Here is a 12471-nt window from a genome sequence, read left to right as displayed (position 1 = left end):
CTGTATGACATGGTACTGCGCATGCGCTGTAGGCTTTCACGTAAGCGCGCGAAACAGATCTGCAACTGCACGCCTGGTACACACTCTACTGTGCTACTGTATTGTTTATATCGGCATATCTGTTCAACATGCCGTCAAACGTGGAGATAAAAGCTGTTTTGCGTAACATGCGTTACCTGACGCAGCGTGCAAAGGAGCTGAGCGGTTCAGAAGGGACTTTGATCCGCCAGCAGGACACGTTTTTTAAAGTCCCTACAGGACGCCTAAAACTCAGGGACTTCCAGGATGGGACAGGGCAGTTAATATTCTATGAGAGGCCGGACACAGAGGGACCCAAGCTGTCAAACTATTCCATAACCCCTACCAACGATCCGCAGGGGCTTGTCAAGGTCCTGACTGATGCTTTGGGGCAAGTGGGCCAAGTCAAGAAGGAGAGGAGGCTGTACATGGTGGGACAGACCAGAGTGCATGTTGATTCTGTGGAGGGCCTGGGGGATTTCATGGAGCTCGAAGTGGTGATGCAAGAACATCAGAGCAGAGAGGAAGGGGTGGCGATAGCAAATCAGTTAATGCTGGACCTGGGAGTGAAGGAGGAAGATCTGTTAGAGGGTGCCTACATGGATCTCTTACTGAAGAACCTGCAGAATGGACATGCACGATAGAATCTCATCACCACCTCATGTGGTGTACTTCAGCACTTAGAGGCTTCAACTGTCACAGATAGATTGTTTGCTTTATTATTTGTCCCCAAAAATGTTTTTGAGCTTTCCCTGAGAGAGAGAAATTTTTTATTAAATGTTTCTGTAACTTTCTTACTTTAAACAAAGATGCTCCTTTTGTATTGCTATACTGAATAAATAAGAGCCTGTTGATATCATCACACATAATATGATCTACAGAATAAACAATGCAAGTGAGATTCTGTTTGGTCTGTTTTTACTGTTTACATATTTATGTTCATGATAACTGATGTGCAGTGTTGGGTAGATTACTTCTGAATTGAAATCTGCTACTGTTTACAAATTACATGACTAAAATTGTAGTCAGTAATGTAATCTCTTCCATTCGACAACACTCAAAGACTAACCAAACGTATAGCAGCTTTAAGATGATTTGGAATGAAAACATTTAAATATTTAAAAAGAAGAAGAATTAGAGGGTTCAGTAAATTATGAGCAATTTACTGCCTTTGCCAGATTAACATGTAATCATGTAATCCATAAAACATAACTGTAATCTGATTATATATGTTTATTAATTTAAAATGTAATTTAATCTAATTATAAGTACTTGATTTTTGTAGTCTGATTTCATAGTCTGAATACATGTAATCTGTTACTACTCAGCACTATGTGTTTGGAATAATTTTGTCTATGTAATAAAAAATAATAATAATAATAATAATAATAATAATATATATATATATATATATATATATATATATATATATATATATACATATTGGGATCATAACATCCATAGTCAATAGTTTTGATAGATTCTATTTTAATGTACCAAAAATGTTAAAAAGTTAATGAAAAGAAGTCAAGTTTATTTGTCATTTGAACAGTTTACAAAGGCTTTATGTGTGTTTATGAGGCACAAATTGCAAAACATTAACTGTACAGACAATTATGGAGGGCCAGATTACTCACGATTAAATCATAAAAAAATATAATTAAATTATGAAATCCTTGAATTAACCATTAAATCACTAAATAAATCAATAATTGTCCTTGTGTTTCATATTAGCACTAGTTTGTGTCCATTTTCATTTTAGCAATATCTTTGGGTTGATTTTTCATTTAAGCACGTGCTTTGTGTTTTTTTTTTCTTTTTTTTTTTTTTTAAATAAACTCAGTGACAGTGGATGAAGACAACGCTAAAATGAAAATGGACACAAACTACTGCTACCAGGGAGATTCATTACCAGGGTTTATTCAGCAATTTAAGGATTCATTTAAGGATTTTAATCTTTAGTCTTTAAATATTTACTCTATTTAATTTTGAATAATTTGGTCCTCCATAGATAAATGTACACTTCTGTTATAAAATCCACAATTTTAACATCACCAAAGGGAAACACTTAAAAGTATGCATATAGAGTGTTAAATGCACCGAGATACAAATTGTTGCATTGCGAGAAACGTCAATAAATCAACTCCATGTAATTTCCTAATCCTTATTTACAAGCATTTATGTATATATATATATATATATATATATATATATATATATATATATATATATACATACATACATACATACAGGTTTGGGGAGTAAAGGAATACATGTAACGGGATTACGTATTTAAAATACAAAATATAAGTAACTGTATTCCACTACAGTTACAATTTAAATCATTGCTAATTAGAATACAGTTACATTCATTTTGATTACTGAAGAGATTACTTTGTAATTTATTGTCATTTGTTTCATTTAATATTTAGTCCTTTCAGATGGAAAACATTTATACATATAAATGATGCGATCCAAAGTGCATCTGAACAGCGGTGAAACACTTTCTTATGATGTGTTACATTCATAGGAGCAGACAGAGAAGTAAGTTTGAAGTAAGTTTGGAGCAGAAGAAATAGAAATAAACCTTGTGTAAATTGTCAGCTTTACGCTAAGCTAAAATGCTATTTCTGTTTACATGCATGTTAACAGGCACGATCATATTTTTTTTATCAAGAAAATTCAAGTTGGATCATAATTTCTTTTTTTCCAGTAAGACCTTTGATATTAGGGCAAAAATCATATTCTTGATAATTATTTTTGTATTGTTTTCCTGTAAAAATATCTAAAAATCCTCAGAATAAGATCAGTTAGATTTATCTTGTTTTAGAAGCAACACTGCATAAGATATTTAGGTTTTTCAGATCATGTATGTTTAACGTGTATTTTGTCTTACTGTACTGGCAGAGTTTTTATAGTCAAAACAAGTGAAAAAATCTACCAGTGCTGCAGAAGTAATCCAAAGTTTTTAGAATACGTTACTGACCTTGAGTAATCTAATCTAAGTTCATGGTATGCAAATATTCTATACTGTCAACTCTAAATGAATGATTTTAAGATGTTTCATCTCCCTTTTGTACGCCAAGATGCTCCGAGTCCGTAGGTGGCAGTCACACTGTAGATTCAATCTCACAGCATGCATCAAGACTCTCACGAGACTACATTTTTCCCTAATCGCACCGCGCGCCGCACTTCCTTCCTCTTTCCGCCATATTGCTGAACTGGTAAGGTACATGATTACTACAATGCTTGTATAATCTGTTTAAAATCACGGACATCGTTATGTATCATGAACACAGAGCATTAAAGATGTATTCATGAACAACCTAAACGCCAGATTTTTGAGGGATTTGGTTAACCGTGTCTGTATAAAAGGATATTTTCCTTGATAATCACGGGTGACCCATCTCTACAACGTTTAGCGGTGCTTGCCCATGCAACTGAGAAACAAACGAATAACCAGAGTCTACTCAAGCAGCCTTATGTAAAGTTACCAATGTGTAATGTGAAGTCGAAAGGTGCAAGCCACGATATCTTAAGTTGCACACTGTTTTCCGCAGTGACGGAGCGTTACCCTTCCACTCGGCTTTTAAGAAAATATAGTATTCACAGTTTTCACATGGTGTATAACTGAACGTAAACCTTTCAAGGCGACGTCGCTGGATATAATCGAAATAGTTTTGAGTGTTTGTACATTATCGATATGCGCCTGACTGGCTTCTTACAGTGGATGTTCAAGGCTGTATTATGGATACTTTAATCAAATGACGGGCTTTTCTTTATTGCAGGCATCATGGTGCGCATGAACGTTCTCGCTGATGCGCTGAAAAGCATCAACAATGCTGAGAAACGTGGGAAGCGCCAGGTTCTCATCAGGCCCTGCTCCAAAGTCATAGTGCGCTTTCTTACTGTGATGATGAAGCATGGTAAGTGCGTGCATGTGTTTGTCAGCATGATCTGTAGCTTCTGCTGTTGTGTTGTGTGTAAAACCTGAATTGGCCAGTCTTGATGCATTCGTAACTGTGGGAACAAACTACTGAAGCTTATTGTGTGATCTTTGCAGGTTACATTGGTGAATTTGAGATCATTGATGATCACAGAGCCGGAAAAATTGTTGTCAATCTCACAGGGAGGCTGAACAAGGTAAGTGTGGTTTAATACAATTTTACAGACAGTTTTGAATAGTGACATAGAAAGTCGAACTCCGCTCCATCCATTATATCTTATCTAGGTTCGTTGGGTGAGCTCGGCAGCATAAACTTAGTTCACCCAAAAATGAAAATTTTCTTATTCACTTACACTGATGCCATCCCAGATGTGTATGACTGTTGGTCTTCAGCGGAACACAAATGATTTTTAGTAGAAGATGGAGTTCTGTCAGGTCCTTATAATGGAAGTAGACAGGTGCCAGCACTTTGACGGTCCAAGTCACATTTAGGCAGCATAAAAGTAATCCACATGGCTCCAGTCGATCAATGAATGTCTTCTGAAGCAAACCGATATGTTTGTGTAAAAAAATAAAGCAATAACTAAATCTTTATTAACTTGTAAAAAGCGCTTCCTGCGAGCAGTTGACTCACCACGTAGCTGTCGCGTGACGCAAGCGCGTTGGCGAGTTCACGCTAGAATTCGTAAGCGGCGCTTACAACAAGAACGAACGTCACGCATGAGTACGGCCATTTTAAACCGCATCAGAGCCCTGGATGGAAGCGCCGATTTAAAGTTAGAAACTTTTTAATTATCGACTTGTTTCTTACATAAACCTTTCAATTCGCTTCAGAAGATATTCATTGATCGACTGGAGTTGTGTGGATTACTTTTATGCTGCCTAAATGTGACTTTTGGACCGTCAAAGGGCTGACACCCGTGTACTTGCATTATAAGGACCTGACAGGGCTTTATCTTCTAAAAATATTTGTGTTCTGCTGAAGACAGACAGTCATACACATCTGGGATGGCGTAAGTGAATGAGAATTTATTTTTCGGAGAACTATTCTTTTAATTTCAAAGTGCGCTTTCCTTTCAATCTTGGATGCTCTGTGTCTGTTGCGAGAAGGCTTGTGTAATATGAGACTGTCACGTTGGGTATTAATATAGTAATAATTGATTCTTAAATTCCGTAGTCAATGCATTGAAATTTTCGTGACAGATTGATGCACTGCGATCAATGCATTTTTACACCCATAATGAATATAGTTGTTAGGCAAAAAATGCAGCAAAGTGATTGCAACACTTCAGTCTTGTGTTTTTGGCCTCAAGTATTATCAAACGGATACTAAATACAAATATTAAGGACACAGATTTTCATTAAAGCTTTATTTTGATCAAATTTGATTGTCATTCAAGTGTCTGTCTTCTGCGTGAAGATACAGTCCCTGCCGTGTTTAATAAGGTTAATGGTTGGGCCGGATGGATGCTTCTGCGTGATTTGCACTGTAGTTTGATGAACAGGTGTTCCTTATCACAGCCATTACTATGCTATTACTACAATGCTGCCTTCAAGTGGACCTGGGAAGCTCGTACCTCCTGAGTCGGTCATTTTTTACTACGACATCTCGCACATTCAAGTGGGAAACAAAATATGGAAGAAGCCAAACTTAAACAAATACACAATGAATGATGGCAAAAGCTCACTCTTTTGTACCAGTGAATAAACTTAAGGGGAAAAACGCACATCACTTATACTTGCCATACAATATATTAGTTATTAATGCTTGGTATCAACAAATTAATTTGTTTAAAGCAAACCGTGAAGGGTTAGTCATTAGTGAAGTCATATATAACAAATTAAAATTATTGAAATAATTTTGCAAAATCATCGCTTTCCGTCATCTTTCATGATGATATGCCCCTCCCAACGTCACAACTCTGCAACTTGGGTATCATCTAGAATTCAGAGTTTCCACTTGTAAATATGACTTTGCTCGTCATTCATGTGTTCAGAACTCGTAATTACAATATTTCCGACTCAAAGGGCAAATATATTTTAGCCTAGCATAAACGCTGCATTGACCAATTAGCATCCAGAAACAGCACTGTCTGTTTTAACTTTTTGGATCTATCATGTACTATTTATAGAGAATCCACCTGGGTTTAAATTCTAAAAAATATTTTTACAGAGAGATAGGATAAAAAGAGTTGTTGAATTTTCCTGTTGTTTCTGTCTCACCTAAATGGGCCATTGGATTTAACCGTTCATATTGCATACCCTGTTTTAGAGTACGTTAAACAGATTGTACACCCAAGAATGAAAATTATTTTTATTTACTCACCCTCATGTCATCCCAGATGTGTATGACCTTCTTTCTTAAGCAGAACACAAAGATTTGTTTAGAAAAATATCTCGGCTCTGTAGGTCCATACAATGCATGTGAATGGTGATCAGACCTTTGTAGCTCCAAAAATTGCATAAAGGAAACATAAAAGTGATCCATAAGAATCCATATCTTCAAAAGCAATATAATAGGTGTGAGTGAAAACAACAATTTAGTCCTTTTTTTTTTTTTTACTCTAAATCGCCACTTTATCTTTACTTTCAGATGTGAAAGTGCAGATTTAGAGTGAAAAAGGAATTTTGATCTGTTTGTCACACTTATTATATTGCTTCTGAATATATACAGGTGCATCTCAATAAATTAGAATGTCGTGGAAAAGTTCATTTATTTCAGTAATTCAACTCAAATTGTGAAACTCGTGTATTAAATAAATTCAGTGCACACAGACTGAAGTAGTTTAAGTCTTTGGTTCTTTTAATTGTGATGATTTTGGCTCACATTTAACAAACCCACCAATTCACTATCTCAAAAAATTAGAATATGGTGACATGCCAATCAGCTAATCAACTCAAAACACCTGCAAAGGTTTCCTGAGCCTTCAAAATGGTCTCTCAGTTTGGTTCACTAGGCTACACAATCATGGGGAAGACTGCTGATCTGACAGTTGTCCAGAAGACAATCATTGACACCCTTCACAAGGAGGGTAAGCCACAAACATTCATTGCCAAAGAAGCTAGCTGTTCACAGAGTGCTGTATCCAAGCATAATAACAGAAAGTTGAATGGAAGGAAAAAGTGTGGAAGAAAAAGATGCACAACCAACTGAGAGAACCGCAGCCTTATGATTGTCAAGCAAAATCGATTCAAGAATTTGGGTGAACTTCACAAGGAATGGACTGAGGCTGGGATCAAGGCATCAAGAGCCACCACACACAGACATGTCAAGGAATTTGGGTACAGTTGTCGTATTCCTCATGTTAAGCCACTCCTGAACCACAGACAACGTCAGAGGCGTCTTACCTGGGCTAAGGAGAAGAAGAACTGGACTGTTGCCCAGTGTTCCAAAGTCCTCTTTTCAGATGAGAGCAAGTTTTGTATTTCATTTGGAAACCAAGGTCCTAGAGTCTGGAGGAAGGGTGGAGAAGCTCATAGCCCAAGTTGCTTGAAGTCCAGTGTTAAGTTTCCACAGTCTGTGATGATTTGGGGTGCAATGTCATCTGCTGGTGTTGGTCCATTGTGTTTTTTGAAAACCAAAGTCACTGCACCTGTTTACCAAGAAATTTTGGAGCACTTTATGCTTCCTTCTGCTGACCAGCTTTTTAAAGATGCTGATTTCATTTTCCAGCAGGATTTGGTACCTGCCCACACTGCCAAAAGCACCAGAAGTTGGTTAAATGACCATGGTGTTGGTGTGCTTGACTGGCCAACAAACTCACCAGACCTGAACCCCATAGAGAATCTATGGGGTATTGTCAAGAGGAAAATGAGAAACAAGAGACCAAAAAATGCAGATGAGCTGAAGGCCACTGTCAAAGAAACCTGGGCTTCCATACCACCTCAGCAGTGCCACAAACTGATCACCTCCATGCCACGCTGAATTGAGGCAGTAATTAAAGCAAAAGGAGCCCCTACCAAGTATTGAGTACATATACAGTAAATGAACATACTTTCCAGAAGGCCAACAATTCACTAAAAATGTTTTTTTTATTGGTCTTATGATGTATTCTAATTTTTTGAGAAAGTGAATTGGTGGGTTTTTGTTAAATGTGAGCCAAAATCATCACAATTAAAAGAACCAAAGACTTAAACTACTTCAGTCTGTGTGCACTGAATTGATTTAATACACAAGTTTCACAATTTGAGTTGAATTACTGAAATAAATGAACTTTTCCACGACATTCTAATTTATTGAGATGCACCTGTAGATTTAACCACTGGAGTCTCTTATGGATTACTTCTGTTTCCTTTCTGTGATTTTTGGAACTACAAAGGTCTTATCACTGTTCACTTGCATTGTATGGACCTACAGAGCGGAGATATTCTTCTAAAAATCTTTGTGTTCTGCAGAAGTAAGTAATACACATCTGGGTTGGCATGAGGGTGAGTAAATGATGGGAGAATTTTCATTTTTGGGTGAACTATCCCTTTAACTACATGTAGATAAAATGCAAGTAATTTACACACTAACCATTCTCTAAACACTATCCATAATGCAGTGTGGCGTCATCAGCCCACGGTTCGATGTGCAGTTAAATGATCTGGAGAAGTGGCAGAACAACCTTCTCCCATCCAGACAGTTCGGGTGAGTGGCTATCAGAATTTTTATTATTAAGAGACCAAACCATATAGAAAAAGCACACTGTAGTCCATTTTGTCAAATACCTCAGCTGAATCAATTAATTGAAAGATATTCTCAATCTGAGCAACTATTACTGTTACCTATAAAATCAAATACCAAAGTAGCTTTAAATGCATATAACATAAATGCTTGCCTGAATACATTTAATTGGCTGAACTGTTACAGTAGATTTTGATGCATGTAAATTTCAAGTTTTGATTTGTTGGAATGTTTTTTGATGTTCAGTGTTTTCACTGAGTTGATCAAAAAGCACTTCAGCCTCTTAGACAGTGAATACAGATATGATGGCTGCATGTCGCTACAGTGTCTGCAAAGGCATTAAGCACATTAACCTAGAATGGTATTTTTTTATATATATCCATTGTTAGGTAACAAATAAATAAATGAGGGATTCATGATGGAGCATTTTCTTCCATCCATGCAAGAATGCAAGGCAGTTTTGTCTTTTTTTTGTTTTGTTTCCTGAGTCCTGGTTAATTTCTGACCCTGGTGACTACTGCTTAAAATGTTTGCCTGCAAAGTGTGTTGTAAGTGATACTCTCTCGTGAGGTCTTTCCCAACTTAACAGGCTTTTGCAAAACATTATTATGTGTGGTCTGTATCAATGCTGGGTAATATATTGAATGTTCACGATATAATTTGCTGACAAATTTTTTTTTTATAATAGCGATGATTTTAATGCGCTTTTTATTTGACCATCAAGTTTCATAAAGAACATCAGTAAACTACCATACTTTCCGTACTATAAGTCGCATATTTTTTTTTCTTTTCATCATCTGAAAGGAACTTGCAGTCCGAAGTGACTTACGTACATAATTTGTTACTGATGTCGGCTGGTCAAACATGTGCACCAAAACAGATGAAAACATCAGTCATAGTATATTCAGAATATTTTGCCTGTACAAAGTACTTTATGCAACCAGTTTAAATATTTTGTACATCATAACATTATTGTTCGAACAAACTCTAGACCGCTGTCAAACGCAACTCCTCGCATGCCCACAAAATGACCCTTCATTATACTCTAAGTAAAAACATTCAGTCAGTGAACCGGATAATTAATACACTGCAAAGAGGTTTGCTAATATCAGAAATATCCTCTGATAGACATTCGCTAACATTAATGAAAGAATATAATACAACAGGCATATTGTTTTACTCGCAGACTAAAAGCTGTTTATTTATGCACAGCATAGATTTACAGATGTGGCTTAATTGTTGCGTTTCTTTCATGAAACAAATGGAACGAGAAACTGTTTCACACAGTTACTAAAAGCAAATTCTCCTGTTTAAAACAAGCCCAAAAACACAGTGATATGATGTGGAGATTCTGAGGTACTGTAATCTTCACGGAGCGCATTTGTCATCTGAACCGGTGAAAGGAACTACTCCCGGGTTCTAGTGCCACCTGAATGCAACCTCTGTCATTGTGACTTATACGGAGATGTCACTTCTGTGGGGGGTTTTTCTCTCAAAGAGCCAGTGTGTATTATTTCCAGAAAATACGGTAATTTAACGATCCTTCAAGGCTGTACAATTAATCAAATAACATTAAAATGGTGACGTTCTTATGTGATTTATTAAACTGCAAAAGGCTGCGATTTAAAGATAGATAAACATGGTCTTTGTGTAAGAATAAACGTGTGATGTTCTGTTCTGAGGATGTTTTCAGTGCTTACAGAGCAGTTCACATGCATTGTAAAATCAATGTACTGTTCAAGCATTCGTGCATTTCCAAACATTGATAACAGCTACAAGATATTATGCAAATCTACAAACGCAGCATAGTATAACAGAAAAGATGAGTGTTTCACCAGATGCGAAAGATTGTAAACTTTCAGTGTCAAAATAAAAGCCCCAGGTGACGGTGAAGTGAATGGGACAGAAGTATATTTTGTATAAAACAAATCTAATCTAATCCCGTAGTATCGGTACATTGTACAGTGATCTTAAGTAAAAAAGGTTTAGGAAACCCACATTAATTGCCATTTATTTTAGGAGCAGGTACAGTAAAGCTAAATATTTGACATGCATGACTGAAAGCATTGCAAGCAGTTTATCTTTCTACTTACCTGAATGCAAAAACCTTTAATCTTTATTTATAAATTCTAAATATAGGTGTATTGAAGATTTGTTTCCATGTCTGTGGATTGTGATTTGGCTCTGAATAATGGGTTGCAAAATTCTCTTTAAAATTGGTTACCTTGTTTAGTTATAGGGCTAAATATTGTCCAGGCCAACAAATCGGCCGATATTAGGCTATTTTGAGATTGGCATCGGCCAATAAATGTCTATTTGGCCAGTTAACACGAGGTAGCCTTGTTAAAAGAAAAAAAAAAAAAAAATGAAAATTTGAGTAAATGTGTAAAGTTTCAATTTAAGTAATTATGTATTTCTCATTAACCATTATTCAATAAATGCATTATGTCCACCATTGGCCACCCTGCACTCTAGATATTGGAATCTGCCAATATATTGAAAAACCTATATTGGTCTGCCACTGATGTTAGCCATATTACTTAAAGATGTTCATTATATCTTTGTAACCACCATGTCTTGGAGTACTAAACGCTGGTTGCTAACACAGGCAAGTACTGTTGCTGTTAAGTGCAGTTAATGTAACAACAGTTTTAGTTATTATGGAAAGGTTCTGGAGCTAAGAACAAACTACTGAATTGCTTTTGATAGTTCAGTCACTCAAATAAAAAAAAATTGAAATCCAAAAATATTCTGCCGCCTTGTAATTCTATTTTTGGTGAATGGCCCCTCCTATTCTTTGTTTATATTTCTTGATTTAATGAATTGAGCTTGATAATTTGACTGAGCCCTAGCTGAAAGATAAATGTGTTTTAAATGTCTGCTATGAAGTACAGAACTATTTTTGATCAGTTGGGCAAGATGCATTCAAAGTGCAGCACCTTCTTGGTCAGCTTGGTCATGTTTTTTCTCTCTCTACAGATTCATTGTTTTGACAACTTCAGCTGGCATCATGGACCACGAGGAGGCCAGACGAAAACACACAGGAGGAAAAATCCTCGGGTTCTTTTTCTAAACATGTGAAGTCGCCAACAAATAAACAGTGGAAGACAAGTTGCTTTGTGCTTTGCTTTCATGAAAGTGCTTACAAAATGCATTACACATTCAGTTGCTAGCAAAAGAAACACATCTAAACAGTAGTAAACATTATACACACCTGAGGTTTGAACATTGTTCTGCAAATTGGGTTGTGATTGACACCCGTTGCATTTGGCTGTAATAGTACAGTGTCATGCTGCACTAGTGAATATCAATGCTGTCGTAACACAAATTGCACTCAGCCCCTCAATTTACAATTCAGAGGCTGATGTCAATGTTTTTACCATTTAAAATTTTATATATTGTAAAAATCTTAAAAAATATAATTGAAAAGGGGGGATCATTTGCCCCAAAGTCAGTTGCCTGATCAAAAAAATGCTGCCTTTTTTACTTGAAACCCTTTTTAGTTAAAGATTGTGAGTTGGTGCCAGACCTAATATACAAAGTCACGTGTCCTTAGTGTTTGAAAGGACCCACTTTTCAATATTTTACCCAAAAATGTTACCAACTCACTGCTCCTCTACTCCAGCCTCTTAAATGTTTGTATCCTCCAAGATACAAAAACCTTTTTAGGGTTAAGTTTTCTTAAGTTTGTAAGAGATGCTTTGTTTCTTTAGTTGAAGACTATTAGACTTGATATCTGTTTGTTGAGATCAGCATGATTATGTGAAACTTAGATGTCAAAGGAAGAGGTTCTGTGACTTCAATTATGGCTCTCGGTGTAACTAAAGTGGCAAGGTTTCAT

At 36.3% G+C, this 12471-nt stretch overlaps 1 protein-coding gene across 2 annotated transcripts; it reads left to right on the top strand.

Annotated features, from left to right (window-relative positions):
- The first annotated feature begins 3139 nt into the window (after nucleotides 1-3139).
- LOC127450123 (40S ribosomal protein S15a-like) lies at nucleotides 3140-11741 on the top strand. 2 transcript variants are annotated; one of them, XM_051713925.1, is made up of 5 exons: nucleotides 3140-3242; nucleotides 3807-3944; nucleotides 4082-4161; nucleotides 8509-8594; nucleotides 11610-11741. In XM_051713925.1, exons 2-5 carry the CDS (start codon nucleotides 3812-3814, stop codon nucleotides 11701-11703), a joined length of 393 nt encoding a protein of 130 aa, XP_051569885.1. In that variant the 5' UTR covers nucleotides 3140-3242; nucleotides 3807-3811; the 3' UTR covers nucleotides 11704-11741. The 2 variants fall into 2 exon arrangements, with proteins under 2 accessions (XP_051569885.1, XP_051569886.1); XM_051713926.1 differs by having other exon boundaries at nucleotides 3224-3247.
- Nucleotides 11742-12471: the final 730 nt, after the last annotated feature.

This window comes from Myxocyprinus asiaticus, chromosome 13 (assembly GCF_019703515.2).
Source record: "Myxocyprinus asiaticus isolate MX2 ecotype Aquarium Trade chromosome 13, UBuf_Myxa_2, whole genome shotgun sequence".
NCBI lineage: Eukaryota > Metazoa > Chordata > Actinopteri > Cypriniformes > Catostomidae > Myxocyprinus > Myxocyprinus asiaticus.
This window is presented reverse-complemented; position numbering and strand designations above follow the sequence as displayed.

Coding starts and splice junctions, on each gene's coding strand:
- LOC127450123 (XM_051713925.1), top strand. CDS start 3,812: ATGGTGCGCATGAACGTTCTCGCTGATGCGCTGAAAAGCATCAACAAT. Junction 3,945..4,081: donor TACTGTGATGATGAAGCATG/GTAAGTGCGTGC, acceptor TGATCTTTGCAG/GTTACATTGGTGAATTTGAG. Junction 8,595..11,609: donor CTCCCATCCAGACAGTTCGG/GTGAGTGGCTAT, acceptor CTCTCTCTACAG/ATTCATTGTTTTGACAACTT.